The sequence below is a fragment of the Lentinula edodes genome (genome assembly GCF_021015755.1).
Source record: "Lentinula edodes strain Le(Bin) 0899 ss11 chromosome Unknown C8R40scaffold_11, whole genome shotgun sequence".
NCBI lineage: Eukaryota > Fungi > Basidiomycota > Agaricomycetes > Agaricales > Omphalotaceae > Lentinula > Lentinula edodes.
Genome location: NW_025764317.1, coordinates 36,515 through 62,740, shown reverse-complemented (window position 1 = coordinate 62,740; position 26,226 = coordinate 36,515). Strand labels below are relative to the sequence as shown.

Here is a 26,226-nt window from a genome sequence, read left to right as displayed (position 1 = left end):
TACCCTTCGCTTTCGTCTAATGGCTTGGTTACGATATATACTGGATTATCCGGGATTGTCTGTCTTTCACATTGAATCCTAGGCTCTGTCCCAATTAAATCCTTTGTGTACAAATAACTGTGTTATCCTAGATCAAGTGATACTAAACACCTACAGTTGTTTGAAAGAGTTCAAGCATTGACAAGGACGTGCATTAATCCAAGTTACAGTCTAAAAAGCTGGACAGGTATTGTGAGGAGATAATATTTCTTCAAGACATGTACATAATTCAAGTCGTCTTTCCGGAATCTGTTTTCACCAAATTTTTCAACAATGTAGCAAAAGTCGAGTCAAATCTATCAAAATTCATCATCACCACCGGTAAATTCTGTGTTCTCTGATTGTTAAGCGTATACTCTCAGAATGAAACTCGGAACGGCTTACTTCTTTTGCTTTGGTTAGATTACCAATAACTTCACTCTCGTCTTCTTCGAGAAACCTCTCTTTTATGATCCAGCGAGCAATGATTTCTTTGATCTAATACTGACAGTTAACACGAGTACCAAGTTTCGAGATGACATTGCATACGTCTTGAGTTTGCGAATTGAATTCCTGTAAAGTCATGGCGTGTAATCGGTATATTCCGAAATATTCTAAATCGTCGCTCCCGACATTTACCGGCACCAATATATGGTATTGAGCAATGCTGTCCTCCTTCATGAAAAGACGATCCAGGTGGTTCTTGACTGTGAAAATAAACCCATCTGCTCCTGCGTACGATGGAACGAATTGCGTCATTTCTTGTGGTAAAATTTGAACATATTTTTGTCCCTTCGTATAAACTTGGGCACTATCCTTTCGGAGGAGATGTGCAGAGATAGTTATAGCTGAAGTCTTAGAGTCAGCCATTGTACATCCAATAAAATCAGACACCTTTCACTTGGGTGGCAACTTGCAGTGAGGTTTTTTAGAACAGTATCTTTGTTTGTATTGGATCTTCTACGTTTTGTAGGATGTTTTGGGTTGTCTGTCATTGAGTGCTTCTGACCAGCAGGTGTGGCCTATGGGAAGCAAATTGAATGCTACACTTATGTTAAGTAGAAAATTGTTGTTACATACGCTAAGTTGTTTTTGTGCCTGACCAGATGAAGAAAAATCGACGGTAACGCACACACCGGTGTTGAGATTGGTTGCTGCACAAGTGAAGAAAGAACTCACTGAACTGGCGAGACTCGGAGTCACCTTTCTTTGTAAATATCTGAGATGCATCTTCCCATCGCGTAGTCTTTCCTCCAGCTCACGGTTTTCAGTTTTCAAAGCGCCTATCTCAGTATGAATGCGCCCCAATCCGCTATAACATTCTTTCTTATATGAGTTAAGGCTTCCCCTGGTTTCTCTTAGTTCATCAACATCAGCATATGAAAAGATAGGACTATCTTGGTCAAAGCCATCGCAGATATTGAGCGGATCGATATCCTTTCCAAACTCATCCATAGTAGATGAATGATTACTTGGAACAAATGAGTATAGGAATCATTAGCACGATTGTACAAATGCACACCTATGCAACACGACAGGCTTGGTTTTGTTATCACCTTTTGGTGGCATCTTTCAATATGCCAAGATGTAATTGTATGCGTTCGCGTGTATAAAAATGCGTGGAGGCAACGAGAGAAGGAATACTTACATAATTATTTAACAACGATTGCGACTCGGTCAGCATGTCCAGGACGCCGAACTGACGCTGCTTAGCCTATTGCATCACTAGGAAACGTCGGAATCGCATTGTTCGTTGAAACACCCGAACGCTTACACTACTTCCCAGCGCTCCCCGAAGTGTATTGCTCCTGAGACTCGTTACTGAACCTCCATCATTGTCACTCCACGTAATGGCTGGCACTGGACGACCAAGCATGGAAGAAGGCTTCGTTGACGATTGGGCCGACTTGTTGACTGAAATGCCTTTGGCGAAGAAAGAGAATAGTACATTCTATGACAAGTGGACTGAACAAGGTGTGTACAGCTGACTGTACGTACCTCATTGGCAATTTGACGTCGAGCGAGCAATTCTATAGCTTCTGCGAAACATATTGACCCAGTCCTATCTGCGTACGTTTCAATCCTTCCTAAATCTTCTGTAGCTCACCTTTCTCTAAACTCTCCCAGATCTGAGGCTCTTCGAAAGCTCTATCCTAAACATTCCATGGTTACAACCTCTGACTTTCGGTTACATCCAATGGCCTTCCCGGGTGCACAAATTATACCTCTTGAACACAACCCTCTTGTCACCACTCTGGGATTTGCTCCCCTTAGCCGGTCTTCCGCGCCTGTTCCCGGTGTACTTACAACCCGGGTCATAGCTGGCGGGTTCAAGCTGAATTGGCAGGTAAGTTGCAGTTTTCCACTCGAAAACAAATCCTCAAGTCGCCTTCTAGAACCAAGAATTTACGCTACATGTAGTGCAGGTTTGTGATTTGATAGCAATCGTATGTCATGTCCCTGATCTGCGTTCAGTATCCTGTCGGTCTTGCTGGTTACGGTACCCAAAGTTTCATTCTCCATGAAGGTAAGTAGCCAATACAATTGGTTATAGTTTCAGTAGTAACCTATTGCTCATAGGTTCAGAAGAGCCTGCCCGACAATTACTTCTTGCCTGTGGTCTATGGTCTGAGTCTATCCATAACGAGATTTGGGTCTTCAATCAAGGTTTCTGGAAGAAAGACGGGGGTCTATGGGATTCCATCCAGCAAGCCGATTGGAAAGATGTGATTTTGAAAGACAAGTTCAAGAAAGCTTTCCAGAAGGATATATATGGATTTTTTGACTCTGAGCAATTGTACAAGGACCTTGGCATTCCATGGAAGGTTGGATGCTTATTGTCAGGAGCACTCTGTCACTACTGACATCTTGCAACTCGTAGCGTGGTCTCATCATGCATGGACCGCCAGGTAAGTTATTGACTTATTGAAAACTTCGCGTTGCCCAGACATGGCTCAACAGGTAATGGGAAGACGATCAGTTTGAAGACGGTAATGAAGACCTGTGACGCCAGGGGTTATACCCCTCTATATGTCAAGTCATTTCAGAGTAAGAAAGTCTTTTTTTGTATACTGAACACTCATCATAAGTTTGCATCAGGCTTTGCCGGCGACGAGTATTCAATGAGGACCGTTTTCAATAAAGCTCGACAATTGGCTCCTTGTGTCCTGGTTCTAGAAGATTTGGACAGTTTAATCACCGATCGCAATCGATCCTTTTTCCTGAATGAATTGGACGGACTCGAAGGAAATGAAGGCCTGTTGGTTCTTGGAACAACCAACCATTTTGATCGTCTTGATCCAGGTTTGAGTACCCGCCCCAGTCGATTTGATCGTAAATAGTACGTCTAGAAGTTCCGCTCTCCGAGTCGGATCGGTCGACTGACTTTATTCTGTTCGCAGTCTCTTCGACGATCCTGATCGCGACGAGCGCGCACTCTACGCTATATACTGGCAAAACAAACTCAAGAACAATGAATCCATTAGTTTTCCTGATACCCTTGTGGATGAGGTTGCTGACGCTACTGACCGATTCAGCTTTGCGTATCTGAAAGAAGCCTTGTATGTCTTTCTCTGTGTATTCTGAAACTCGATTTTGACAAAGAACAAACAGCGTCTCCGCGCTCGTTACACTTGCCGGGCTGGAAGAAGATGTCCAGCCTTCATTTAGTTCTGTCTTGATGGAACAGATTGATATTCTTCGGAAGCAGCTAGACAAGCCCAAAGAAGTCAAGGCGTCACAAACATCTCGGGGCGACCTACCTCTCTCCCCCATAGCACGACCCCTTCCTCAACCCAGGAGCCATGCTTTGCTGAATGCCATACATCGCCAATCTTTCGATAGCAGTGCTAACCCAATGGTATTCATACCCCCTTCTCCACCCCTTCTCCCTATGATACACCCCTTCTCGACTCCTGATGCTGATGGTCAACACAAGTTTGATTCAAATATGAGAAGTCTGCATGCGCGTAACAATGCTCTTCAGGTTCCTGGAAGTTTTGGGAACTGTGAAGTGGATGATCTTATTCCTTGCTTCCCTCTTGATTGTATACCTTCATCATCCCGAAATGTTGGAAACAGTCTGCCTGGAATATCGGGCTATTGGGCTTGAATAACATGACTGTTACTGTATGCGACTGTGCGCTTCTACAGATTGTAATTATATACTGGTCGATTTATTCGAATGAAATTAAGAATTGCCTGTTTTGTACATAGACGCCTTGCCTAAAGGCGCGCGCGCTTGAAATGACTCCGCCTCCTTTGAACACACTACCTGTGAATACATGTCGAACCCCACGAAAGGCCCAAAACTAGAGGATTCTTCGATAACTTTGTTCAAGTCCATCGGCCTCACTCAGGCCAAGGCTGCAGAGGCCTCCAAGTCTCCTAAATGTGCGGCCTTACTGAAGAAGCTTATCGAAGACAATTCGCTTGTTTCCCGCAAATTGGATGAAAAACAAGCTGGACTCATCGCTGCTTTCGCTTCACAACTGGCTAAATCCAACGGCATCGATGCACGATCGGAAAAATATGTCCTAGATACGATCTTAGATGGGAAATTGAAGTCGGTAGATCAAGTTGCAGGTGTGTTTATGATCTACATCCAGACCGAAATCCTCACTGTAAGGCTTCTGAAGCGGGAGTAAAGTATGCAGAATCACATTCTATTCCGTTCGATGATGCCGATTTCGATAAGGCGTGCGGTGTTGGTATGGTTTTCCAGGTTGATGTTTTGTCTTCGACTAAACGTACACGGCAGGATTCAGCATAAGCCTAGAAGAAATACTAGAACATGTCACAGCCTATATCAAATCGAATTCAGTCTCTGGATGGGCAAATTTGGGCGGAACAATTAGCGGCGTGAAGGCCATACCGGAACTTCGCTGGGCTAGTCCGCTCGAAGTGAAGAACGCTGTGGAACAAGCTTTCATCAGCAATTTTGGGCCAAAGCAGGCTGCACCAGCGAAAGGAAAAGTAAATATCTTCATATATTTTTCGCCACTGTCTAACTAGAAATCCAGGAACCAAAAAAAGACACCAAGCTCGCTACAGCGTCTGGAAGTGCCTCCTCCGCAACCAAGTCGGTGTTTGAAGAAGGTTTTCTCGGAGCCCTGCATAAACCAGGCGGCAATCCCCAGATCCATCCTCATCTACGAGAACAACACTTGAATGCTACTCAAGGAGCTGTATGGACCCGGTTCCCTCCAGAGCCCAATGGTTATCTTCACATTGGTCACTCGAAGGCCATCTTTGTAAATTTTGGATATGCTGCGTTCCATGGTGGCAAATGTTATCTACGGTACGATGACACGAATCCGGAGAAGGAGGAAGAGCGATATTTTGAAAGCATCTTGGAAACAGTTCGATGGTTAGGTTATGAGCCTTGGAAGATCACATACTCCAGTGACTATTTTGATGAGTTGTATGAATTGGCAGTCGAGCTCATTCGACGCGACAAAGCCTATGTCTGTCACTGCTCTCGTAAGTATCTAAATACAACTTCCAGGATTATTCGACTGACCCGACTTTCAGAGGAACAAATCAAAAATGATAGAGGACTCAAGGTTGGCAAACCGAAACCATGTGTCCATCGGGATCGCCCTGTAGGTGAATCTTTAACCGAGTTCGAGAAGATGAAGAACGGAGGATATCGACCCAAAGAAGCCAATCTACGAATGAAGCAGGATCTTGAAGATGGAAATCCTCAAATGTGGGATTTGACCGCATACCGGGTGCTAGATAGCCCACACCATCGTACAAAGGACAAGTGGAAGATCTACCCTACATACGATTTCACCCACTGCTTGGTCGATAGTATGGAGAACATATCGTGAGTTGCCTTTTCATTATTTTTCAAAAGAAATCCTGAAACGTTTTCAGACATTCACTGTGCACAACGGAATTCATTCTTTCTCGTCAATCGTACGAATGGCTCTGCGATGCTGTAGAGGTCTATAAACCTCGTCAATCCGAATACGGACGACTCAACCTTGAGGGGACAGTGATGTCAAAACGGAAAATCCTCACCCTCGTCGACGAGGGCTTCGTGAATGGCTGGGATGACCCTCGGTTGTACACTTTGATAGCTCTCAGACGTCGTGGTGTTCCGCCTGGCGCCATCCTGTCATTTGTTAGCTCGCTCGGCGTTTCTACGGCCAGTTCCAACATTGAGATCAACCGCTTCGAGCAAGCCGTTAGGCAATACCTTGAAGGATCTGTTGCGCGGCTGCTCATGGTCATGCAACCATTGAAGGTTACGATCGAAAACCTTTCGGAGGATTATTTGGAATGGATCGAAAAGCCTTTCCACCCCAAAGTAGCCGCACTTGGAAACACTAGAATACCATTCACTCGCACCATCTACATAGATTCCGAAGATTTTAGACTAGAAGACTCGGAAGATTATTTCCGTCTTGCACCTGGCAAAACTGTTGGCCTGTTCCAAGCTCCTCATCCTGTGACCTGTACATCATACAAGTTACATCCTACTTCTGGAAAAGTGACCGAGCTCTTCTGTCGTCTGGAGAATGGTGGGAATGTCAAGAAGCCAAAGGCCTTCATACAGTGGGTGGCAGAGCATACACCGTCTGGGAGCCCTGTTCGTATCGAAGAAACTCGTGTATTCCATCGCCTTTTCAAGAGCGACAATCCTCCTTCCGACTTCAGATCTGATATCAACTCAGACAGCTTGGAGACAATCGAAGGTGCAATGATGGAAATTGGCTTCTGGGACCTCGCCAGGCGGTCCATCGCTGGGGCGCGTGAAGAGAGTAAAGCACGAGCGGAACTAGTAGGGAAAGAGTGCGTACGCTTCCAGGGTCTCAGAACTGCATATTTTGCATTGGATAAGGATTCTCGCGTGAGATGTCTGGAGGATGAGACGGGTAATGCCCCTCCCGCTCGCATGCAAGGTGATTACTTAGTTTTGAATCGAATCGTCTCCTTAAAGGAGGATGCTGGGAAGGCGCTTTGAATCTATGTATGTAGTGTATGCACCATATTTACATTAGTCACGATAATTGGATCAAATAAACACAATTCATAGCAAATGCTGTACGCTGAATCAATGGTGTCCTGCCTTGTCCTGCTATGTCTATGTAGTATGTATATCGGTCCACTTTCCATGAAAGGGCCCAAGCTTTTTTTTCCTATATTAGTGATAAGGCCATGATGAGAAATTTCGAGTGTCGAACATCACTCCAAGACTCACACCAGACTCACATTCAACTGTATATATTGAGGGTAAGGATTTTAAGAACTTTTTATTGCACACGGCCCATCCGACTTCAGCCAGACTTCAGCGCTTCAGCGCTCAGCTTCAAGTTGCCGCTCAATAATAGATCGTGCGAAAGAATCAATCCCATCGTGGGAAAGATAAGCCTGATAAAGAAAATTGATTAGCCTTATATGGTTTATCTAAGTCTTTCCAACACAAACTTTTGAACACGGTAATATGAATTCACAGCATCTTTGCAATCTAACGGACAAAGGAATTTCCTTGTACGATCGGAACCGCAAATCATGGAGTTCACTTGGAATTTATAAAAGCTGTATGTAAGTACTTGCTGAGTGTTTCCTTGAATTCTACGATCAGACAATTCCGAACCCATCATCACCTGTCAGTAGCGGTTGGCCGATATCAGTCACCCTGCCATGCATCGTGCCTTCCACTCATTCATCTCTGACCACACAGCAATTACGGCGGACGAGGAAGGAAAATTTTCTCGGACGGCCATAGGAGATCCCTTGATGCAGACAGCCGAAATTCCTCAGCTTCCGAAGGGCGCTGCAATGCCTGTGTATCGGTCTCAGGTGTGTTATTGTTTTTTTGGCTTGTTATATCGTGGTAACTGGTCTTTTCTCAGTTGGATCGTCCGCCTCCAGAACAATCTCAAGGCGAAAGAATGGATAGTCTTTCACCTCCGGCTACTCCTTCACAACATTTACTGGACTCCGAGTCACAACCTCAGTATGCACGTTATACCCCGAGCGACAAGGTGGAAAGTGTAATGGATTTAGAGGAAAAAGGTATGTTGTTTGCTTTGTCAAATACAACATTCTTAATTGACAATTTGCCAGATTCTTGGGTACCATACCCTCTGCGACCGTGGTTTTGGATACCATTTTTCGCCCTCCTCGTCCTCTTAGCCATAGGGCTTGAAATTGCTCTTCATTTCAGCAACAAAAACAATGGTGGGCTAGTACCTTGACAACCCCTCCTCTTCGAATCACTCTCAATCCACTTCATAGGATGGACAGCTAATGGCGATGCTGGGGACGATGTTTCTTTGTGGCATTACGTCTATGTATAACTCCCTCTGATTTTTCCGTACTCTCGTTACTGATTATGCTTCAGACTCTACCACCTTCTTTTGCTGCTATGATTGTATGTTATCGCTTCCCATTTCTATCTTATATGTACTCATTCACCATCTAGCTTGTCGCATTATGGGCTTGGACAGACATAGAGATAAAGAAGATGCAGGTGTGCACTGCTCATCTTCCTCGTGAACGGAATGGCATTGACTGGCACTAATATGCATAGCCGTATGTTGACCTTGTACATGGTGACTCTCCCCCACACCGTAGTCTTTTGTTGGATTACACACGCAGCAAGTATGTGTCTCAGGCTGTTTGTCTGTTCATAGAAATTTAACAGCTATCCTTGCAGCAACTTCATTGTGTGGACCCACGCAGCTCGTAACAGACATTATCTCGTTGCGCTTACGACGCTGATGGTGTTACTAACGTTATCATTCCAACCACTGGCCGCAGCACTACTCATCGTTAGAAACACCTGGTGGCAGATGCCCGGTGGGTTTCCATCTCAACTGTCAGGCCTAAGAATATCTTCACTTATCGTTATGGGTCTGGACGCAGACATAACCATCCATAATTTAGCTCATCTGGGATTGAATCAGAATACCAATTTCCAGGACTTGACTTGTATGTTCCACCTCACGGGATTTAAAGTCGGGAAAGCTCATTCTATTTGACTAGCATTTTTGACTGCTGCTGGTTTCGCTTCGAGTAGTTCTTTATACGACCTTCCTTATCCGCCATTTATATCTGGTCCCTACACAGTGGCTCCATTCGAAGTGTGCCTTCTGATTGCTGTGATTATTCGTACTCAATGCTTCACACTCTTTAGCTTCCGGGAGGGATAGAGACGAATGGAACTGTTTTATTTGTGAACACAACCGCGATGAAAAGTGATCCAGGATGTCAAGCTGCTCAGGTATGTCCTTCCAAAGTCTATCTCAGTTGCTTTGGTATTTAATGCATCTATAAATAGGTTTCGATGACTTCACTCGCCAATGGCAGTTGGAACAACTCTATATCTGTTCAAGGCTGTTCATTGAGCTGGATCGTTAACGACACAGCAGAAGTCCTTTTCGGTGTTAATGCAACGAATTGCTCAACCGATACTCCTCAATTCAGTCCAGTTGCCTTCTGGTTTTTCGAGTGAGTGCCTCAATCTCTTTTGCAAGCGCAAATTTGATTTCGACGATTCTTGCAGGTATTCTCCAAGTGCTCAAGCATCTGCCACCGTCTGCTTTCCAACTTTTCAGCTGTTTGATGTCGAGATTAGTTACGACCTCGCGGCCCAGAACGTCACACAGGTCACGGAACTTCAACCGTTTACTTCAAGTTCGAATTTTTCCTCTGCATCTGGGAACATTACGGGATCGCCTCTCAATGGACGTGCCTACAATGGTGTAGAATTCAATTTGACAAATCCGGATCAGTTTGTACTGGCCAGGCAGGCAGCCATTCAACTGCAAATGCCTGCTGCAGTTCTTCAGAGGGCCCAATTGAGCACGGCGGGACTGCAGGGCAGTTTCACTAGTAATTCCTTTGTTCAATATTCAACGGAGGTTTATGTGAGTTTCATACTCGTCTCCCCATTTTCGTATGCTTATGGCATAATTTATCGCTTGCAGACCACGTACTTGACTCTTCTGGCTCAGACGGTTTACTTCCTTCCGTCCAACGAACTCAACACTATCCAAGTCAAGACCATCGTTGAACGGCTGTTCTTGAGTGATGTCGCTGTGCATCTGCTTGCAGTAGCGATGATTATAGTTGCTTTCTTTGGTACCATAGCCCAACTTTTCCATCGCTTTGATCGACGGCATCTCCGACTACGACACCAGCCTGGCACCATCGCGTCTGCTGTGTCTATCGGCGGACAAACAGGAATGGGTGCTCTTTTGGCAGGGAGACAGGACCAGAAGGATATAGACGAAGTGCTGTCGAACAGAAAATTCAGGATTGACCCTCGGACAATGAAAATCATCATGGAGGGCGAGGAAGGATATGAGTTTGCCAGCAGCCCCAGGAACAGGAGGAAGTCGGTGTTTGCCGCATTACAGAATGTCAAGTAGCAGTTTCAAGAGGAGCACGCTGGATTCGATGGGCCCCATTCTTTCTCTTGCATGAACTATCTATAAAGTATTCAGGCCTCAGCATTCGTAACACTACATTATGACTTGTTTTCAGCCGTCTTAAAACACTTCCTTGTTATTTCATCGTCTGGGTATATTTTGATTGACGCATTTACCATGAATTGTACATATATATATATAATCCACGAGAATCTTATTTCAGCCTAAGACATTCTTCGAGTGTCAACTTCAGTCCACTGAGTGCTGATATGGGAGCTATATCTGCTCCCTTGTAACAGATCCCACGCAAAATCACTTGTCGTAATTTGGACATGCCTGGGTGTTCAGAGGTTTCCTCGTGGTTACCATTGTGAACCTGCAACTCAGAATTATCTGGCCACCACCGAGAGAGAACCAAAGAGGTCAGATCCGAAGGATATTCGTCTGTAGTACGGTCCATCCTGATGGCTGTAAGCTCCAGATCGATAACTGTAAGCTTTGGAAGAAGAACAGGACGCCCTTTAACAAAAGTAAGAGCTTGAAGAATAGGGCCTAGGTCAAATCTGCTAACGATGGAAGTAGTAGAGAGCCGGAATTCATCGAGTGTGGGGAACATGGCGAGGATAGCCACCAAATTCTGGGACACAGGGGCCGTATCCACATTCAGGATGACCTGAAGTGCTAGAGATGACAATACAGTCATGGAGCGGCTCTGAAGACCAGATAATGCGGTAGGAAGGTCTAACATATTTGCCTGGCCGAACATACGGAGAGTCAAATCTTTGAGAAGAGGTACAGAGAAGCAACTTAGAAACTCCCCGCCATAATACCCATTGAGAATATCGAGGGACTTGAGGGAGGGGAGAAAAAGGGGAAAGCTATTGTGGGACCCAAAAAGAGAGAGATGTCGAGTCGTACGTTTTGGAAATCCAATTTTGAGACTGCGAAGGTTTGTACAGTGACGCAACATATTCAAGTAGGCGATTGGATCAAAGGCCGATTTTTTGTCCGCCCCGATCTCCAGTGAAGTCAGTTGTTCCACAGGTAGTGCCAGTCCCTGCACGATCGACATTTGACATCCGGACTCCTGGATCTTGAGTGTCTGCAGTCTCGGTGCTCCTAGTAGGACTTCAACGAAAGGATGTTGCTGTATCAAATTTTCGACAGAATCATCATGATGATAGTCGGTAACTCTGATTGATACACTCTCCAGGAGAGGCATCGAGGCGCGCGGAACGCGGAAGAGTGGAATGAAGAACGGCGGATATCCCGATAAAGCGAGGGTCCGAATTTGACTACGGAAACTGAGAATGAAGTCCAAGCATTCATTTACTCTGTCTTTCACATCTTCTGTGACTACATGCCATACATCTATTAAGAATAGATATATATCCAAAGGTAGACCTCTACTTCGAGTGAGCCATTCTTTGACCCAGGTTACATCTCCAGAGAACGTTTCTGGCTTTCTGTCCAGTTCGATGCATATCTTAGACCAGATGGCCGGAGTTGTGTAAGCAGCCATTCTCCACGCTATACACACTTGACAAAGAGCAAATGTGGTGTTGATAACATCTTCGTCTGGCCGTTCGTGATATTTAGGAAGGCATACATGCTCGAAAATTTGGGATAGAATTTCCAGCGGTAGTCGACGGATAGGAGAGAGAATGTTCTGGATCAAAGCGATTTCGGATAGCTTGGCATCTTCTCGACGCAACGATTTCTCGTATGCATCCTTCAGCGCGCCACTGTGATCGCTGAGGCTCGCTGCCTCAGACTCCGCTTCAGATCGTCGAGCGCGCAACAGGGCAATTTCCTCCGCCTCGAGCCATACTGGGCCCTCGATACGAGATTGAAAGAGATAAGACGCTATTTTGTCTGATGGTACTGGCATCGTTAATCGTTGAACATTGAAATCGCCGAGGAAAATCAAGTCATGCTGCGTATTACGTAATTACGATTCGTTCTTCAGGTGAAGCCATGGCCAGTGCCTCAGACGTCCGTAGCATACTTTCCCTCCCTGCTGTATCCTCTCCAGCTGCTGGGCCATCTCAGCCAAAAAAACAAGTCGCTGTTTCAAACAGAAAACCTGAAGGGATATCTCGAGAGCTCTATTCGTTAATCGGTCCTTCAGCGCCTACCCTTCTCGCTCAGCTTGCTCAACCTAGGCTCAAACAAAAGCCAAATCTGGGAGGAGGAGGTAAAGTCAAATGGTATACGTGGTCTATACTGTACTTAGGGCCCCGTAGGCAACTGAAATACACATCCAGGGAGTGGCGATTGTTCAAAAATGGCGCGCGATCGGACTCGTTGGAACTAGGTCATTGGGTGAAGGCTACTGATAACCCCGATGCTGGTAGCACTTCAAGTTATTGGTATTGTGATGTGTTCTCAAAGCAAAATAGACTATAAATTTGCCAAATATAACGCTCAGCCAACGGTTTATGAATGGTCGCAGGACGAGTACTCGCGGCATTTGGAAGGTACTTCCCTCCCCTTCATCGAGAGTGCCCATGACCTGATTATATTCCAGACAGCGAATGGACAAAAGAAGAAACAGAATACCTCTTCAAACTTGCACAAGAATATGATATACGATGGCATATCATCAATGATCGTTATGAATATCCGAGTGGCCCAAAGCGTGAAATAGAGGTCAAATTTTCGTTTTAAGAGATGGTTTCCTCATTCATATCAGCAACTAGGACTTGAAAGACCGGTATTACAGTGTTTGCCGAAAGCTAATACGAAACAGAACTTGGGCAGGAGATGAATTTAGCAAAAGCCAACTGTTGCTCAGTTTTCAGTATGACAAGGGTCTGTATAACTTTCTTCGTTATGATACATACTAATTTAACATTATTCAGAGAGGGAAATTCTCCGAAAAAAATACGTCGCCAGTTTGGCAAATCGCACACCAGAACAGATCCAAGAGGAAGAGGCACTGTATATAGAGATCAAGCGTTTGGACCAAAACGAACGACAATTCAAGCGGGATCGCGAGAACCTTTTGCGGACGATCGCAGGTGTGGACTCTGGGCTGCCAGATATTATTGAAGACGATGCTTCACTCATCATTGCCGACCCAAAGAAGAAGAAGCTTAAAGGAATAGACCTCGATATCCCACAAACCCCTGTACTTACTGCTCCTGTGATGAGGCGACCCCCAGCCCTCAATAAGAACGCTGTATATGGTTTGTTGTTTGTTCCGTTTGTGATGTTATACTCAATCCTCTTCAGATACAACACACTGTATCATTAGAAATGACCCACCTTCAACAACGCCTGCTACTAAAGTTGCACACACACCTGCGTACTTTCGGTCGGTTAGGATACCCTATCCTAAAGCAGGCATCGCTGATAAAGTCAACGCGCTGCTTGCTGAAGTCGGGGTTACGAATTCACGACTGGTGATGCCCACGCACGCCAATTGCCAACGCCTGGAGTCTGTAACAGATGCGGCGACGAACTTGATAGAGTTGAAGAGGGTGTTAGATAAAGTCAACTTAGACATCGAGGTTCTCAAAAACCGGTTGCAATTGAGAGAAGATGGAGGGGACAGTGCTTCTGTTGCTGATGCAATGGAGATGGATGATCGCGGTGATACTGCAGAGCCTGAAGGCGAAAATGGACGATCTCAAAGCGTGCTGAGTGCTAGAAGTACTAGGAGTCGTAAACACGTCAGTTTTTCTCTTTTTTGGAATCTAATGTGTGTCTCAATTGCTGCATCCATAGACCCGTCGTTCAATGTCCATCTCTTCCGTGGATACTACTGTAGCCACTTCAACTCGTCCTAGCACCAAGCGGCAGAAGCGCATGTAATTATTATTAGTTCCTGCTTAAAATCTACCTTTTTTACGGTCCCTTAAGTATCCAAGATTCTCGCTTTATTCAGGAGAGCATCACCATAAATAATCCATAGATGAAACATAGATACTGTGAGATAAAATGTTAAGTTAAATTACAGGAAGAACAGGGCATGTCGACCTTCTCCCCCTTGATTCTGGCCCACGATACTACAGCGTATAAGTCAAGTCCAAGCAATGAGTACGTCCAATTAGAGGCATGTTGAATCGCCCTCTCAAGATTCAGTGAACCGTAATATAAAGTTGACGATTATAGCAACTGCGGGTCGGCGAAGAATGATAAGCCAATAGAAAAAGTGCTAGAACGCGTGAACATACTCAAGAGAGCAATGCATAATAATGTCTATTCTCCCTTTAGTTAGCTAGCTTGTAACAATAGAAGATACGACACGCACTGGTCCTAGCCTATCATCATATGGTCCACGCCCGCCCCGTCTTATAGATGCGGCTCTCCAGTGATACGTGTACAAGGCATATATCATGATAGCCATGGCTAGGAAGGATTAGTACAGTTTATACTTTTCAATGTGACGCACCAATAACCGAGAACATAGCAGCACTAATCTTGCCAACCTACATTGAGGTGAGAATAAGCCCTCGAAGTCAAAATAGCAAACCAACTCACTTTATCGCCAAAATTCAGTAATCCAACCGCCAGTCCTCCTAGGACAACTGTGAAATGCAGCCATGAGAGGAAGGTTCGCTCATTGGCGAACGACACTTTGGGCTCCACTCGAACAGGAAGAGCGATTCTTTTCGCAGCTGTTCTTTGAAGTAGCGGTTGTGTCGACATGACAGAAGCAGTGAAAGAAGGTTCGGCTTAAAGGTAGAGCCCCTCGGACATGTAATTCAAATACAACGAACGTTCGTCGAGTATAGATACCATGTCTATAGTTAGATTAGATAAGAAGATAAAGCGCCTAAAGATAAGATCTACAGAACTGGCAGATACGTATCGGGGCGTGGCTTGACAGCCTTGACCAGGCCTTGACTGCTTCAGAAGTACAAACGATAACAACGACGGCGCTGGTTGGCCCGACTCTCTGTAGTTGGAGTTTTTCGGGAGCCTTAAACGACGGAGTATTCGTTGAAAGGGCATGGTCATGGAAGAACCTGAGGATCCCTCTGTCGTTTACGCGCAGAGTTTTCTTTGCATTATTAAGTACTTCGAATCTCAAGCGCGAACGCGTGAACCTCGAATCTCGAGAGTCGTAAGAGTACTAATTATATGTAGAATTGCTGCAAGATTGTGATATCATAAAGCACTGTTTGATGACTTAAACGACAGCATTGAAAAGAACGATTGTACACCTGCATGCATACTAAGTCTTTGCATAAGCTCTTCGAACCTACAGCTGTTTGCTTTTCATTTATCAACTACATAGAGTTCCCCCTAGTTGCCCATCATTCTCAAACGGTCGGGATGTATAGATGGCCCGCTACCTAGCGTGGGCGGACCAGGCGGTAGTGATCCTTGGGTTGGAGGAGGTCCATTAAAAGGAGGAGCACCGGATAGAGCGCCAGCAGGAGGGAAAGGCGGCATTGCACCACCGGGAGGGCCGTTTGGAGGAAATGGAGGAGGAGCTGAAATCAGTTAGCAAAAGAAACAACTAGAACGAAAAAGTAATATACCTCCAAAACCTGGAGGTGGCATTCCCGGCACACCCATGCCAGGTGGAGGCATGCCACCATTGGGAGGAAATGGCGGCGCACCACCTGGAGGCATCGGGAACCCTGGACCGCCAGGTGGAAAAGGAGGACGAGCTGTAAATAGGCAGACATAATTCAATCAAGGAAAAAGGCGAGAACGAAAGTCACGTACGTCCGCCAAACATGCCAGGGGGACCACCGAATTGCATGGGGAATTGAGGTGGAGGAGGTGCGCCTAAATGTTGCGGCCCGAAGCCAAATCCACCCGGAGGTGGCCCACCACTAGATTCATAAGCTGAAGTAATTTGGTCAATGATATTTTGCGCCTTATCATGTCCAAGTGCTGGTATTAGTCAGTAGAGCGAAACTGAGGGTAACAAGGTGCAACTCACAAGCATAATAGTCCTTAACATTTGACAGATGGTTCCTTCCGCTATTGTGGGCTTTCCGAACTAGAGAAGACAGTATTAGAGAAGCACTAAGTATGGGATTGAACAGTCATGCCTGATGCAGAGTCGTGGGTCAGAAACACATCACAATAGTCACAGTAATGTTTCTAGTGAAAAGTGTCAGTAAGCTGTACAAAAGATATGGAGAATGGAAAATCCTGACCGGCATGATGGTGGTCAGTGATAAAAGCTGCAAGTGTGGGAGTCTTTTCTGCTTTTGGTTACTTACAACGACGCGCTCAGAGCCTCAAGAAAATGGATGGCTCATCATCGGGCATCCAAGAACCTTTTGATTTGATTCGTCTTTCTCTCAGTGAACGGGTCTTTGTTAAACTACGAGGGGATCGTGAAATGACTGGAATATTACATGTACGTGAATGCACGTTTTTACTTTTTCAGTAAACATCCACTGACCTAGACCGCGACTTATACAGGCGTATGACGGGCATATGAATTTGATTCTCAGCGATGTAGAAGAAACTATTATGATTGTCAATGAAGGGGAACAGGCAACCGTCAATGTCAGTATGAGTCTAAACTTTCTCAGTTCCATTCATCACTCAAAACCTTTCAGGTCGCAAAACGAAAAATGGATATGCTCTTTGTTAGAGGAGACGGCGTGATCCTCGTAGGTTTTTACATTGTATAGCAAGCTCAGTACTTAGGACATTCCTTGCAGGTTTCTCCACCTTCTCGTACATGAAGACCATAGAATCAAATGGACGACTATGTGGTGTATTTTCTAACAGTGTAATAATTAACAAGATTTTATCTGCTTTCATTGTCGATTATAAGGGTGGTCTCTGACAGTACTTGTGAAGGCTGAGCCTCTTCTGTGACCATGTCGTCGGGCTCAGGTGCCACTCCACCCATTGGCCATGTTTCATCCCGTACCCAAGCACAATGAACAATTTTGATCTGCAGTAATCTAAACAAGCGATACATGAAGGTATGCTTGACAGCCTACTCACCACGAGATTCAGTGGAAGCCTACGTTTGAGGCTGGCACCTCCCGAGAGACCCTTCCAAACCTTGTGAATTCCGCCTTCCCATACTGCGTCACTGTGAATGGCATCTGGAGTATCGAGTAGATTCTCCAGTTTGTGACGAGACGTAGAAGGGGAAAATTGCCGAGGCGTATTGTTGTCAGGCGATTTCAGCCATAGAGCCCTTCTGGCTGCGTAGTACAAAGGTCCAGGCGGAGGCAATTCCGATGTTTCCAATATATGTTGGAAAGAGTTCTGAGAGGAGAGTGGATCGATGTGGAGCTCATTTTTTAATGCATTGTCGTTACGATTAGTTGTCATGGAACGCACTGAAAATATGAAAGCCAATTTTGTAAGCCTGCCTTAGCATGCCGGAAACACGCGCAAACAGGTACTGAACACTCGGTCAAGCAACAACTGTTGACTCTGGCCACCATGAAGTATCAAAGGATTCCCTCTACGACCTCGCTGTCTGGCGACGATGACGATGAAATTCACTCCAAGTCTATCCTCCCTTTTGACGAAGGCGACATTCAGGCCAACATTACCGTTGTTCCCGCTCAGTGGTCCCGTCCTACAGCGCCTTCTGCTCGCAGGAACGACAGGGTTTCCCCTATGTCACGTCTACCCCCAGAACTCCTCATTCACATTCTGAAGCACATCCATTCCGCTCGCGATCTAGTCAGCTCTCTCCAGGTCTGTCGCACTTGGTGCGAATGTTCGGTCGAACTATTATGGCACAAGCCTAATCTTAACAAGTATTTCACCGTCGAGAAAATGGCAAGGCTCCTCGCCGTTCCCGACCAGACTTTTACCTACGCCAGCTTTATTCGTCGTCTCAATTTCCTTGCAGTAGCCAAGGAACTTCGTGATGACATCTTCTGCAATTTCGGTAAATGCGATCGTCTAGAAAGGTTGACTCTTGTCAACTGCCATCAACTTTCAGAAGTAGCCATTCTCCAGACTCTACCTTGCTTTCCAAATCTCGTCGCTGTTGACCTCACAGGAGTTGTACACACGTCCGATGAGGCCATTGTTGGTCTTGCATCAGTCGCAAGACGCCTGCAAGGCATCAACCTCACAGGATGCAAGCACGTTTCTGATGAAGGTGTCATGGCCCTTGCACTCAACTGCCCTCTCCTGCGTCGCGTGAAGCTTAGTGGCCTTGAGGATCTCACCGACGAACCGCTCCAAGCACTCACTAAATCTTGCCCTCTGCTCCTCGAAATCGAATTAAGCAATTGCAAGCTAGTCACCGACATCGCTATCCGAGATGCATGGTCGCGCTCCACTCACATGCGTGAGATGCGTTTGTCTCAGTGCTCTGAGCTGAGCGATACTGCATTCCCAGCCCCGATCAGAAGGGACTCAAAGAGTGTGTCCGAACCCTCAGTCAACCCTTTTGCGTCCTCCACTTCAGAGTCGGCTGATCTCCCTCCATTGATTATCAATCGCACCTTTGAACACTTGCGGATGTTGGACCTCACAGCGTGTTCAAAGGTCACGGATGATGCCATTGAAGGTATCGTATCGCATGCCCCAAAAATCCGTAACCTTGTACTTTCCAAGTGTGGTCTTTTGACTGATCGATCCGTTGAAAACATATGCAAACTCGGCCGTCATCTACACTATCTTCACCTCGGGCACGCAAGTAAAATCACAGACGGTTCCGTTAGGACTTTGGCACGGTCTTGCACTCGGCTTAGATATGTGGACTTTGCTAGTAAGCTTTCCGATAACCTTAATTATTGCCAGATCTGAGGTTTGATGCGCAGATTGCCATCTTCTGAGCGATCTTGCCGTTTTCGAACTGGCGGGACTACCAAAATTGAGGAGGATTGGACTGGTTCGAGTTCCCAATCTAACTGATGAAGCTGTTTTTGCCTTGGCGGAAAGACATGCTACTTTAGAACGTATTCACCTATCTTACTGCGATCAAATCTCTGTTATGGCTATTCATTTCCTTCTCCAAAAACTCCACAAGCTGACCCACCTTAGTCTTACGGGGGTCACTGCCTTCCGCCAACCGGAATTACAGCGTTTCTGTCGTGCGGCACCTGCAGTCAGTTCATTGTGATATCCTCATGCAGTCCGGTTACTGACGCGAGTCTCGTAGGATTTCAATTCTGCACAACAAAATGCATTCTGTGTATTCTCTGGAGCAGGCGTTGCGCAACTCCGCGCATACCTGACTGAAACCTTCGACCGTATCACAGAACAGAATGGCACTGATGATACAGAGTATGAGGATGATGATGATATCGAAGAAGAGGATACTCCAGAATTAGAGATTGATGGCGACTTGGAAGACGAATACATTTCGCGAACATCAATGGCTAACAATCATCACATCACCGTCCATCGTGGTCATCGACAGAATAATTACGGTGCCGTTTGGCCTTCTCGAAATTCTACCGAGGAACATGTACTTCCTACAATCCCTACAGACCGTCCCATACCGAATTCGCTCTTGGCCCGTTTGAATGCTGTCATGGCAGCAGGACCTTCCAGCGCGCGTTCGCCTTCTTCCTCGAACTCCAATAGATTAGCACCTGCATCGGTTGGCGCTTTCAGGAACATTGCGGAAGCGTTGCCCATAATTGAACAATCGCAATCACCTCCACCAAGCGACGTCGCTTCTAATGCTAGCGGCGCAACAAATAACTCCAATGGAGCAGGTTTTTTCCGCTCGTACCAAGACGGCCTTATTCACTCTCGAGCAAACGAAGTTCGAACTCCAGATCTAAATTTCGCTGAAATCGGACATGGTAGAGGTGCGGTTGCAGCTGGGGGATTGCCAGCTTCTGTTACCAACGCTACGCCGACCAACTTCCAGATGCGTCGTGCACAGGTACTAACTCCCCATCCTCGCCCTCCGCCCATTGATCTTCAACATGCAACTGCCTCTTCATCTGCTCAACCGGTTTTCAGTAACAGCTCGCAACCTGAGTCAAGCATTGCATGGCCTTACTCTGAACCGGCTTCCCCTCCGCTCACCGGTTATGATGCAGAACAAGAGGAAAAGGAATTGGAACGTGATCAACGTGATCATACCTCTCGGGAGCTGCATGAATCTGTTCGGGCAGCTCTCGCTGGTCCTTCGGGCTCCATTCCGGCTTCTGGGTCCGGAGACGCTAGAGGTCGTGGTGTGAGGAAAAGCCTCCGAAACACAATCAACGCTGCTGAGCACAACATTAGCTCATTCCTGTTTGGGAGGGCACCCCTTCAGGTTCGGGGTCCGACGACATCTGATGAAGGTCATACGTCAAGCTCTAACGCTAGACATGCTGCCGCTAGAGGCGGCCATTGAATGAACAACGGTTGACCACCTATCATGGTAATCTTATGCCGCCCTTCAGATGCACTCGTCCTGTCTTTTCTCTTTTCTTTACTTTCTCGCATGCATCACTCGCTCTGTCCTTTTCCCTTGTTCTGGAACTAAATTCATTCTGTTACTGTCTGTATATACGCTTCACAATGTGTAGTACAGCTGCATGTATGATTCTATGGATTGTGTATTGTATGACATGTGTAATTTCGAGTGGTTGCAGGTGGTTGCCTTTGCCTTGCCGACAGATTCTGCCAAAACGAGTGATCGTCGCAGGTCAACACGATCTTCACAGACTAACACCACCATCACCTCCCGTTCTCTATCTTAACATGGCTGTATTCCTTTCCTTTTTTCACATCATATACACGTTCTTTGTCAACATCTACACACTCATTTCATCTCCCAAATCTCGCCTCAACGCCGTCACACCTTTTTTCGCTGACTTGGAATGTGGAACAAACCTTCGAGAAACACCACTAAGTTAGTTATACCTATCAATCTCTATCAATACTCTCTCCCTGACTTCTCCAACTCGCTTAGGTGTTCCCAATGGTGCTAATGCCCCTCGTGATTACAATGAAGGACCCCTTGTTCCTCAAATTTGTCCCAGTTCCCCTCCTCCAGCCGCTCCCTCTCAAATGCCTCTCCCGCCCCTTCAACGATTCGTGTTCCCTAACTATCCCGTTCTTTGCAGCAACAAAAGTTCACACAGCATTTGCTCTGTCGCTGCTTCTCCGGTCAAGACCCTGACAGAAAGACCAGCATCCTCATGTTCAACTTCAACCAATAGCGACGTTCGCTCTGTACTGTCTTCTGCTTGTTCTTCGCATCCTTATGTCACGCCGCCTGTCAAGAAGACACATAAGAAACAAAGCCCGATTGTTTGGTTCAGAGATATATCTTCGACTTCCTCGGTAAATAGCATACAATCAACCAGTCATTCAAATTTTCGTCGTCATCGCTCAATTCATCGCCACTCCTTGCAAAACATCAAGCATAATCCTTGCATGAGCTATAAGCATCATTCTGCTCGTTTGTCCAAGGTTGCCCGTCAAACTTCTCGACCTCTTTCTGAAGATCCGGTATCGATTGTCAGGAAGGTGTTCGTCGAATGTGGTAGCGAAGTGGATACCGAAGGAGGAGGTGCTAGAGCCCGTCTTATGAACAGGCAGACCGCTCGATCATTTGGCGGGATGGAGATTGTTGACGAAGAAGAAGAGGAAAAAGAGCAATCTTTCTCTGAACCCTGCATCCAAGAAACGTCGCAGGATCAATCCATAATAAGCTCTTACTCAACACCTAATTCTACCGGTCCTCCCACTCCTGCTTCGTACTGCTTTTCTCCTGTTGCAGAAATCAGTGCGCGCGCGCTTGAGGCAAACAATGTCGAAATTCTCGTGCCAAGTAATACGCAGTTACCTTACCTGCGAAACCAGACATCCGCACCTCTTCAAAGCTTAGGAATCACCCTGCCATCTACTGATACCCTTTCGGACAAACTCCAAGATCAAACACTCCCGTCAAGACTATCAAAGTTATATGCGGATCATCGAGTGTCGGTTGTAACTTGGTCAGACTTGGTGTCGTTCTCGAGCTATGGGCTGGACATGATAGACGACCATGGTCAGGCAGAGAAGGGGAAATTTCACGATGATTCTTCCATCTATTACGACGAAAGCTGGAACGAGGACAGAAGCCTCGAAGAATTTGACGGCAATCAAGACCTAGTCACAAATTCCTTGGAGGACTCCGGTATTGATTTGACAGCAGTTCTGGATTCGATGAGTATACTGGTTGGGCAGGGTCTTGATGCTAGGCTCCTATTGTCACCTCCAAGGCAGTTCTGTAGCACGTTTACGACCTGACCCGACTCCATACATTTCCCTTTGGGTATCAAGGCTTTTTTCGGTATTGCAGTAGTCTAATTATTGGGTAAAGAGAAAAATTCAATCCAGAATGTTTACGGGCCGAGCACCGAGCATGGGACCTTCAACTATCGTTGAATCTGAAGAGAACAGAAACGCACCAATCATGTGCATGGTATCTCGACCTCCCAGTTATGTACCCCATCCGAGTCCGCAAGGAAATTCTTGATTCATGGTTCTGGAAACAACGGGATCCGTCAATTTTGCATGTTCTTGATGAACTGGAAGGCCCTGAGGTTACTGGACACTTGAAACTAACAGCTGGATGGAGGATAGCACAAAAGTGTCCTTCTGAAATTCACGTCGAGTTGATGGCCAGTGGAATAATCCCGGATCCTTATCTTGGTTTCAACGAACATGCTGTTCAATGTCAGTGGGAAATCTTGCTTTCATCGTCTAGGACTCTGGACTTATTCATAACTAGGGGTTGGAAACACGGAATGGTTGTACAAATGCACTTTCACATTCGAGCCCATTTCCGATGAAAGCCACACAGTCATGCTCCAATTCCAAGGACTTGATACTGTGTGTGATGCGTATCTAGTATGTCTTCATCGCTGCATGAGCTTTTCTTCCTCACAAATACCTATTAGAATGGCCATAAAATCCTTTCAGTTGACAATATGTTCCGAACCTACCATGCTGAATTTAATTCGTCGACGCTTAAGCACTCCAACACCCTGTTTTTGCACTTCAAATCAGCTTCACAATATGCTAAGACGCAAGAGTCCCTAATGGGGCGTGTTCGTGCTGGATCCACTAACCTGGGAGATCCTAGTAGGGTATATCTACGAAAAGCCCAGTACGATTGGCGGTAAATGATACGATTCTTTGTTCCTCAAACCTTTCTGACTCGGTGTTCGCTCTTTGAAGTTGGGATTGGGTGAGTTCAAAGATTTATAGACAACCTTTTCTTATCATGATCTACAGGGCCCAGAACTTATGACCTGTGGAATCTATCGACCGGTTGTATTGTCAACGTACAGCGTTTGTATTGACGACATATTCACCAAGGCATCCGTGGATGACGATCTTACTTGTTCTCTCGAGGTGGATGTTAGTTTGAGAGGACAATTGACTGAGATCGATAGATATAGAGTGGTTTTGAAGGATTCAGAGAACACCGTCGTCAGAGCAGATGATATTTTGACCGAGGGAGAATCGAAGACCAGTCGTACTGTAGTATCTTGGAACTTTGATAGAGATGGAGTAAAGTTATGGTGGCCAGTTGGGTATGGAGAACAAGCTCTATACGCAGTGGAGCTCACCATTCTCGGTAAGGTTGTCATATTCGCTTGCTTCACTCGTGCTGCGTTTTTTCTAATTTTTGGCTACTGGTAGGACGGTGTCGTTCTCGATAAGAAAACTCTTCGTATCGGATTTCGAAACGTGAAGCTTATTCAAGAGGATCTTGAAGAGCCGGATCAGTATGGTACTGGCACAACTTTTCTCTTTGAAGTAAACGGAGTACGGATGTTCATGGGAGGTGACTATTACATTTCTGTTTGACTCTTTCAGTGGACTGCCTCACTGATTCTTCGTACAGGCTCAAATTGGATACCTGCAGATAATTTTCTCACCACCATTACGCCTGATAGATATAGAGCTTGGCTAACCTTGCTTCGTGACGGCAACCAAAATATGGTGCGCCTTTGGGGAGGGGGGATATATGAACCCGATGTATTCTACGATACTTGTGATGGTATGTCAACGACGCCCTTTGGTGTATATAAGTTTCAGACTATATCGCTTACCAGAACTCGGTCTGCTTGTTTGGCAAGATTTCCAGTTCGCCTGCGGAGTGTATCCCGCTCACGATTCATTTGTCGACTCGGTGCGCGAAGAGGCGGAGCAGAATGTCAAACGCCTGAGACACCATCCCGCGATGGCATTATTTTGCGGGAACAATGAAGATTACCAGATGATATTGCAATGGGGAGGTGAGTTGTATTTTCGTTGACTCTGTAATGTTTTACAAGCTCGTAATCTTCTTATTTACAGACGTCAAAGATTTTCCTGCCATTAAAATATATGAAGACGTACTTCCATCTGTAGTGGAGTCCCTAACTCATCCAGCTATCCCGTATCATCGTGGATCACCTTACGGCGGTAAAGGTTGGGACACGTCTGATCCCACTGTAGGGGATGTTCATCAGTGGAACGTATGGGGCGGCAAAGAACTTCCATACCAGGATTATGATAAGCTTGGAGGGCGATTTGTCAGGTTGCTTCTCCGTTTTCACTAGATCAAGTTTTATAATGATGTTCTCAAATTAGCGAGTTTGGGATGCCTTCAATGCCTTGTATGAAAACGATCTCTTACTGGATGAAAGACGCGGCTCCAAAAGAGTGGAATGCCCAGTCCAAGCTCATGGCGCAACATTGTCGCGCGGGCAGTTTTGAAAGACGTTTCGCAATTGCAATGAATGACAATTTCAAGGTCACCGAGGATTTAGAAACGTACGTGCATTGTATAACCCATTCGCTTGAATTCATTAACATTGGTTCAGTGCTGTCTTTAACACCCAGCTCATGCAATCTGAAGCCGTGGGTTTTGCGTACCAGTCATGGCGCCGTAAATGGGGAGCGAAAGGCAAGCAATATGTATCATATATCATCACCTCTTTCGATACAGTGTGATTCTTAGTCCTTCCGTCAGACCGGAGGAGTTCTAGTGTGGCAGTCGAACGATTGCTGGCCGGTCACTTCTTGGGCGATCGCCGATTACTTTGTATGTTGAAGTGCTTGCTCTTCGAGCGGAATTTGACATCTTTCTAGCTTCGGCCTAAAGCAGTGTACTTCACAATTATGCGCCAATTAGCGACTTTTGCAGTCGGGATAACTCGTACAGTATGCTAATCAATTTGCTGATCAGTTTATGCTACTAAACCGAGCACGAACTAGGTTATCAAAAATAAACCTAATGACAGGCCCCGTCAGGTAATTGACTTCGATGTCTTGGTAAAGCCAGAGTTTCATCGGCCTCCGTTAGTACTATGAATTTGGAGCCTTCCAATCTCGCAAAGCTATAATCGACATCTGGGCTGTAAATGGGTCACTCTTTCCTCGTTCGGCAACACTGGAGTTACATTTTGTTGACCTATGCTCCAGTTGGAGTCACAAAGAAACACACGCCGTTGTAATGCCTCCCAATCAGGCGATAGAGCTGCTTTCGATCACTTGTCCTGAACCTCCGAAAACAAACGATGCACCTCCGACAGGTTATGCGGAATGGACCACAAGCTCTTCCGTTGTCATTGGAGCGCGGCTGCTCGACGTTGAAAATGGAGACGTGCTGGCCCGTTTCTCGGATTGGCCACAGCCGTATCGATTTGCAGATACTGTCGATCCAGGATTAAAAATCAACGTACAAAGCAGCGGAGATTCCAAAATGTCTACAATTTCCCTTCAGGTGAAAATGCCCGCTAAGTGTGTTGTACTTGGTGTAGCTGGGGATGGTGAAGACCCGAAGTGGAGTGACAACGCGCTGGATCTAATGCCTGGCGATACACAAATATTAAATGTTCATGGTCTCGAGGGTAGGGATTTACAGGCTTCTTACTTGGGAAAGGAGAAGGCTACGGGGGTCGTATTTCAGCGTGCATAATACTTGATG

General features: G+C 45.9%; 14 protein-coding genes across 14 annotated transcripts; 8 read left to right on the top strand and 6 right to left on the bottom strand.

The window, feature by feature from the left end:
• Positions 1–268: 268 nt before the first annotated feature.
• On the bottom strand, positions 269–888 carry C8R40DRAFT_1168807 (uncharacterized protein; the record flags this gene model as incomplete). The annotated part of the gene is made up of 3 exons (XM_046231250.1): positions 269–367; positions 424–516; positions 568–888. 3 exons carry the CDS (start codon positions 886–888, stop codon positions 269–271), a joined length of 513 nt encoding a protein of 170 aa, XP_046087972.1.
• Positions 751–1,651, bottom strand: C8R40DRAFT_77940 (uncharacterized protein). Its single transcript, XM_046236188.1, has 3 exons — positions 1,541–1,651; positions 1,222–1,489; positions 751–1,022 (listed from the first exon to the last, which is right to left on the bottom strand). Exons 1-3 carry the CDS (start codon positions 1,585–1,587, stop codon positions 861–863), a joined length of 477 nt encoding a protein of 158 aa, XP_046087971.1. The 5' UTR covers positions 1,588–1,651; the 3' UTR covers positions 751–860.
• Positions 1,652–1,681: 30 nt separating this feature from the next.
• Positions 1,682–4,228, top strand: C8R40DRAFT_1096223 (P-loop containing nucleoside triphosphate hydrolase protein). The gene is made up of 11 exons (XM_046227730.1): positions 1,682–1,992; positions 2,055–2,088; positions 2,146–2,365; positions 2,415–2,444; positions 2,494–2,545; positions 2,599–2,843; positions 2,900–2,927; positions 2,980–3,066; positions 3,118–3,358; positions 3,420–3,578; positions 3,631–4,228. The coding sequence occupies exons 1-11, from the start codon at positions 1,869–1,871 to the stop codon at positions 4,127–4,129; spliced, it is 1,719 nt and encodes a 572-aa protein (XP_046087970.1). The 5' UTR covers positions 1,682–1,868; the 3' UTR covers positions 4,130–4,228.
• Positions 4,229–4,301: 73 nt separating this feature from the next.
• C8R40DRAFT_1041218 (tRNA synthetases class I, catalytic domain-containing protein) lies at positions 4,302–6,991 on the top strand (the record flags this gene model as incomplete). The annotated part of the gene is made up of 6 exons (XM_046223980.1): positions 4,302–4,602; positions 4,656–4,727; positions 4,778–4,992; positions 5,040–5,499; positions 5,551–5,848; positions 5,899–6,991. 6 exons carry the CDS (start codon positions 4,302–4,304, stop codon positions 6,989–6,991), a joined length of 2,439 nt encoding a protein of 812 aa, XP_046087969.1.
• Positions 6,992–7,751: 760 nt separating this feature from the next.
• Positions 7,752–10,513, top strand: C8R40DRAFT_77816 (uncharacterized protein). The gene is made up of 14 exons (XM_046236186.1): positions 7,752–7,830; positions 7,903–8,046; positions 8,098–8,211; positions 8,269–8,324; positions 8,375–8,404; positions 8,456–8,503; positions 8,564–8,634; positions 8,690–8,832; positions 8,899–8,964; positions 9,019–9,116; positions 9,170–9,256; positions 9,314–9,483; positions 9,539–9,902; positions 9,963–10,513. The coding sequence occupies exons 2-14, from the start codon at positions 7,923–7,925 to the stop codon at positions 10,404–10,406; spliced, it is 1,815 nt and encodes a 604-aa protein (XP_046087968.1). The 5' UTR covers positions 7,752–7,830; positions 7,903–7,922; the 3' UTR covers positions 10,407–10,513.
• A 107-nt stretch (positions 10,514–10,620) lies between these two features.
• On the bottom strand, positions 10,621–12,353 carry C8R40DRAFT_1182588 (uncharacterized protein; the record flags this gene model as incomplete). The annotated part of the gene is made up of 1 exon (XM_046232974.1): positions 10,621–12,353. The coding sequence occupies exon 1, from the start codon at positions 12,295–12,297 to the stop codon at positions 10,621–10,623; it is 1,677 nt and encodes a 558-aa protein (XP_046087967.1). The 5' UTR covers positions 12,298–12,353.
• An 8-nt stretch (positions 12,354–12,361) lies between these two features.
• Positions 12,362–14,282, top strand: C8R40DRAFT_1096214 (uncharacterized protein). The gene is made up of 8 exons (XM_046227729.1): positions 12,362–12,616; positions 12,674–12,759; positions 12,809–12,886; positions 12,937–13,058; positions 13,109–13,220; positions 13,271–13,597; positions 13,644–14,083; positions 14,139–14,282. The coding sequence occupies exons 1-8, from the start codon at positions 12,384–12,386 to the stop codon at positions 14,223–14,225; spliced, it is 1,485 nt and encodes a 494-aa protein (XP_046087966.1). The 5' UTR covers positions 12,362–12,383; the 3' UTR covers positions 14,226–14,282.
• A 202-nt stretch (positions 14,283–14,484) lies between these two features.
• On the bottom strand, positions 14,485–15,062 carry C8R40DRAFT_1159813 (uncharacterized protein; the record flags this gene model as incomplete). The annotated part of the gene is made up of 5 exons (XM_046229936.1): positions 14,485–14,528; positions 14,588–14,612; positions 14,665–14,762; positions 14,806–14,842; positions 14,895–15,062. The coding sequence occupies 5 exons, from the start codon at positions 15,060–15,062 to the stop codon at positions 14,485–14,487; spliced, it is 372 nt and encodes a 123-aa protein (XP_046087965.1).
• A 600-nt stretch (positions 15,063–15,662) lies between these two features.
• Positions 15,663–16,537, bottom strand: C8R40DRAFT_1159812 (U1 zinc finger-domain-containing protein; the record flags this gene model as incomplete). Its single annotated transcript, XM_046229935.1, has 6 exons — positions 15,663–15,853; positions 15,902–16,033; positions 16,092–16,262; positions 16,312–16,371; positions 16,424–16,475; positions 16,532–16,537. 6 exons carry the CDS (start codon positions 16,535–16,537, stop codon positions 15,663–15,665), a joined length of 612 nt encoding a protein of 203 aa, XP_046087964.1.
• An 86-nt stretch (positions 16,538–16,623) lies between these two features.
• On the top strand, positions 16,624–17,017 carry C8R40DRAFT_1041288 (like-Sm ribonucleoprotein; the record flags this gene model as incomplete). Its single annotated transcript, XM_046223985.1, has 3 exons — positions 16,624–16,737; positions 16,803–16,889; positions 16,943–17,017. The coding sequence occupies 3 exons, from the start codon at positions 16,624–16,626 to the stop codon at positions 17,015–17,017; spliced, it is 276 nt and encodes a 91-aa protein (XP_046087963.1).
• A 158-nt stretch (positions 17,018–17,175) lies between these two features.
• Positions 17,176–17,594, bottom strand: C8R40DRAFT_1028840 (uncharacterized protein; the record flags this gene model as incomplete). Its single annotated transcript, XM_046223117.1, has 2 exons — positions 17,176–17,286; positions 17,340–17,594. Coding segments are annotated over 2 exons (366 nt in total), but the record flags the coding sequence as incomplete, so codon positions are not given.
• A 375-nt stretch (positions 17,595–17,969) lies between these two features.
• Positions 17,970–20,664, top strand: C8R40DRAFT_1041694 (uncharacterized protein; the record flags this gene model as incomplete). The annotated part of the gene is made up of 4 exons (XM_046224011.1): positions 17,970–19,077; positions 19,130–19,416; positions 19,471–20,389; positions 20,441–20,664. The coding sequence occupies 4 exons, from the start codon at positions 17,970–17,972 to the stop codon at positions 20,662–20,664; spliced, it is 2,538 nt and encodes an 845-aa protein (XP_046087961.1).
• Positions 20,665–21,014: 350 nt separating this feature from the next.
• C8R40DRAFT_1168796 (uncharacterized protein) lies at positions 21,015–22,550 on the top strand (the record flags this gene model as incomplete). The annotated part of the gene is made up of 2 exons (XM_046231249.1): positions 21,015–21,165; positions 21,226–22,550. The coding sequence occupies 2 exons, from the start codon at positions 21,015–21,017 to the stop codon at positions 22,548–22,550; spliced, it is 1,476 nt and encodes a 491-aa protein (XP_046087960.1).
• Positions 22,551–22,744: 194 nt separating this feature from the next.
• On the top strand, positions 22,745–26,217 carry C8R40DRAFT_1041260 (glycoside hydrolase; the record flags this gene model as incomplete). Its single annotated transcript, XM_046223983.1, has 15 exons — positions 22,745–22,979; positions 23,035–23,153; positions 23,204–23,424; positions 23,484–23,493; positions 23,541–23,891; positions 23,952–24,096; positions 24,157–24,312; positions 24,368–24,550; positions 24,612–24,834; positions 24,888–25,070; positions 25,121–25,214; positions 25,270–25,341; positions 25,389–25,460; positions 25,515–25,550; positions 25,603–26,217. The coding sequence occupies 15 exons, from the start codon at positions 22,745–22,747 to the stop codon at positions 26,215–26,217; spliced, it is 2,715 nt and encodes a 904-aa protein (XP_046087959.1).
• Between the last annotated feature and the right edge of the window lie 9 nt (positions 26,218–26,226).

Bases quoted from the DNA above. Each gene is read 5' to 3' on its own strand.
- C8R40DRAFT_77940 (XM_046236188.1), bottom strand. From the start codon at position 1,587: ATGCCACCAAAAGGTGATAACAAAACCAAGCCTGTCGTGTTGCATAG. The intron at 1,490-1,540 runs GTGTGCATTTGT...ATTTGTTCCAAG, and splicing joins AAGCCTGTCGTGTTGCATAG to TAATCATTCATCTACTATGG. The intron at 1,023-1,221 runs GTGACTCCGAGT...CCTGCTGGTCAG, and splicing joins TCAGATATTTACAAAGAAAG to AAGCACTCAATGACAGACAA.
- C8R40DRAFT_1096223 (XM_046227730.1), top strand. From the start codon at position 1,869: ATGGCTGGCACTGGACGACCAAGCATGGAAGAAGGCTTCGTTGACGAT. The intron at 1,993-2,054 runs GTGTGTACAGCT...GCAATTCTATAG, and splicing joins TGACAAGTGGACTGAACAAG to CTTCTGCGAAACATATTGAC. The intron at 3,579-3,630 runs GTATGTCTTTCT...AAGAACAAACAG, and splicing joins GCGTATCTGAAAGAAGCCTT to CGTCTCCGCGCTCGTTACAC.
- C8R40DRAFT_77816 (XM_046236186.1), top strand. From the start codon at position 7,923: ATGGATAGTCTTTCACCTCCGGCTACTCCTTCACAACATTTACTGGAC. The intron at 8,635-8,689 runs GTATGTGTCTCA...CTATCCTTGCAG, and splicing joins TTGGATTACACACGCAGCAA to CAACTTCATTGTGTGGACCC. The intron at 9,903-9,962 runs GTGAGTTTCATA...TATCGCTTGCAG, and splicing joins AATATTCAACGGAGGTTTAT to ACCACGTACTTGACTCTTCT.
- C8R40DRAFT_1096214 (XM_046227729.1), top strand. From the start codon at position 12,384: ATGGCCAGTGCCTCAGACGTCCGTAGCATACTTTCCCTCCCTGCTGTA. The intron at 13,059-13,108 runs GTCAAATTTTCG...ATCAGCAACTAG, and splicing joins GCCCAAAGCGTGAAATAGAG to GACTTGAAAGACCGGTATTA. The intron at 14,084-14,138 runs GTCAGTTTTTCT...CTGCATCCATAG, and splicing joins GTACTAGGAGTCGTAAACAC to ACCCGTCGTTCAATGTCCAT.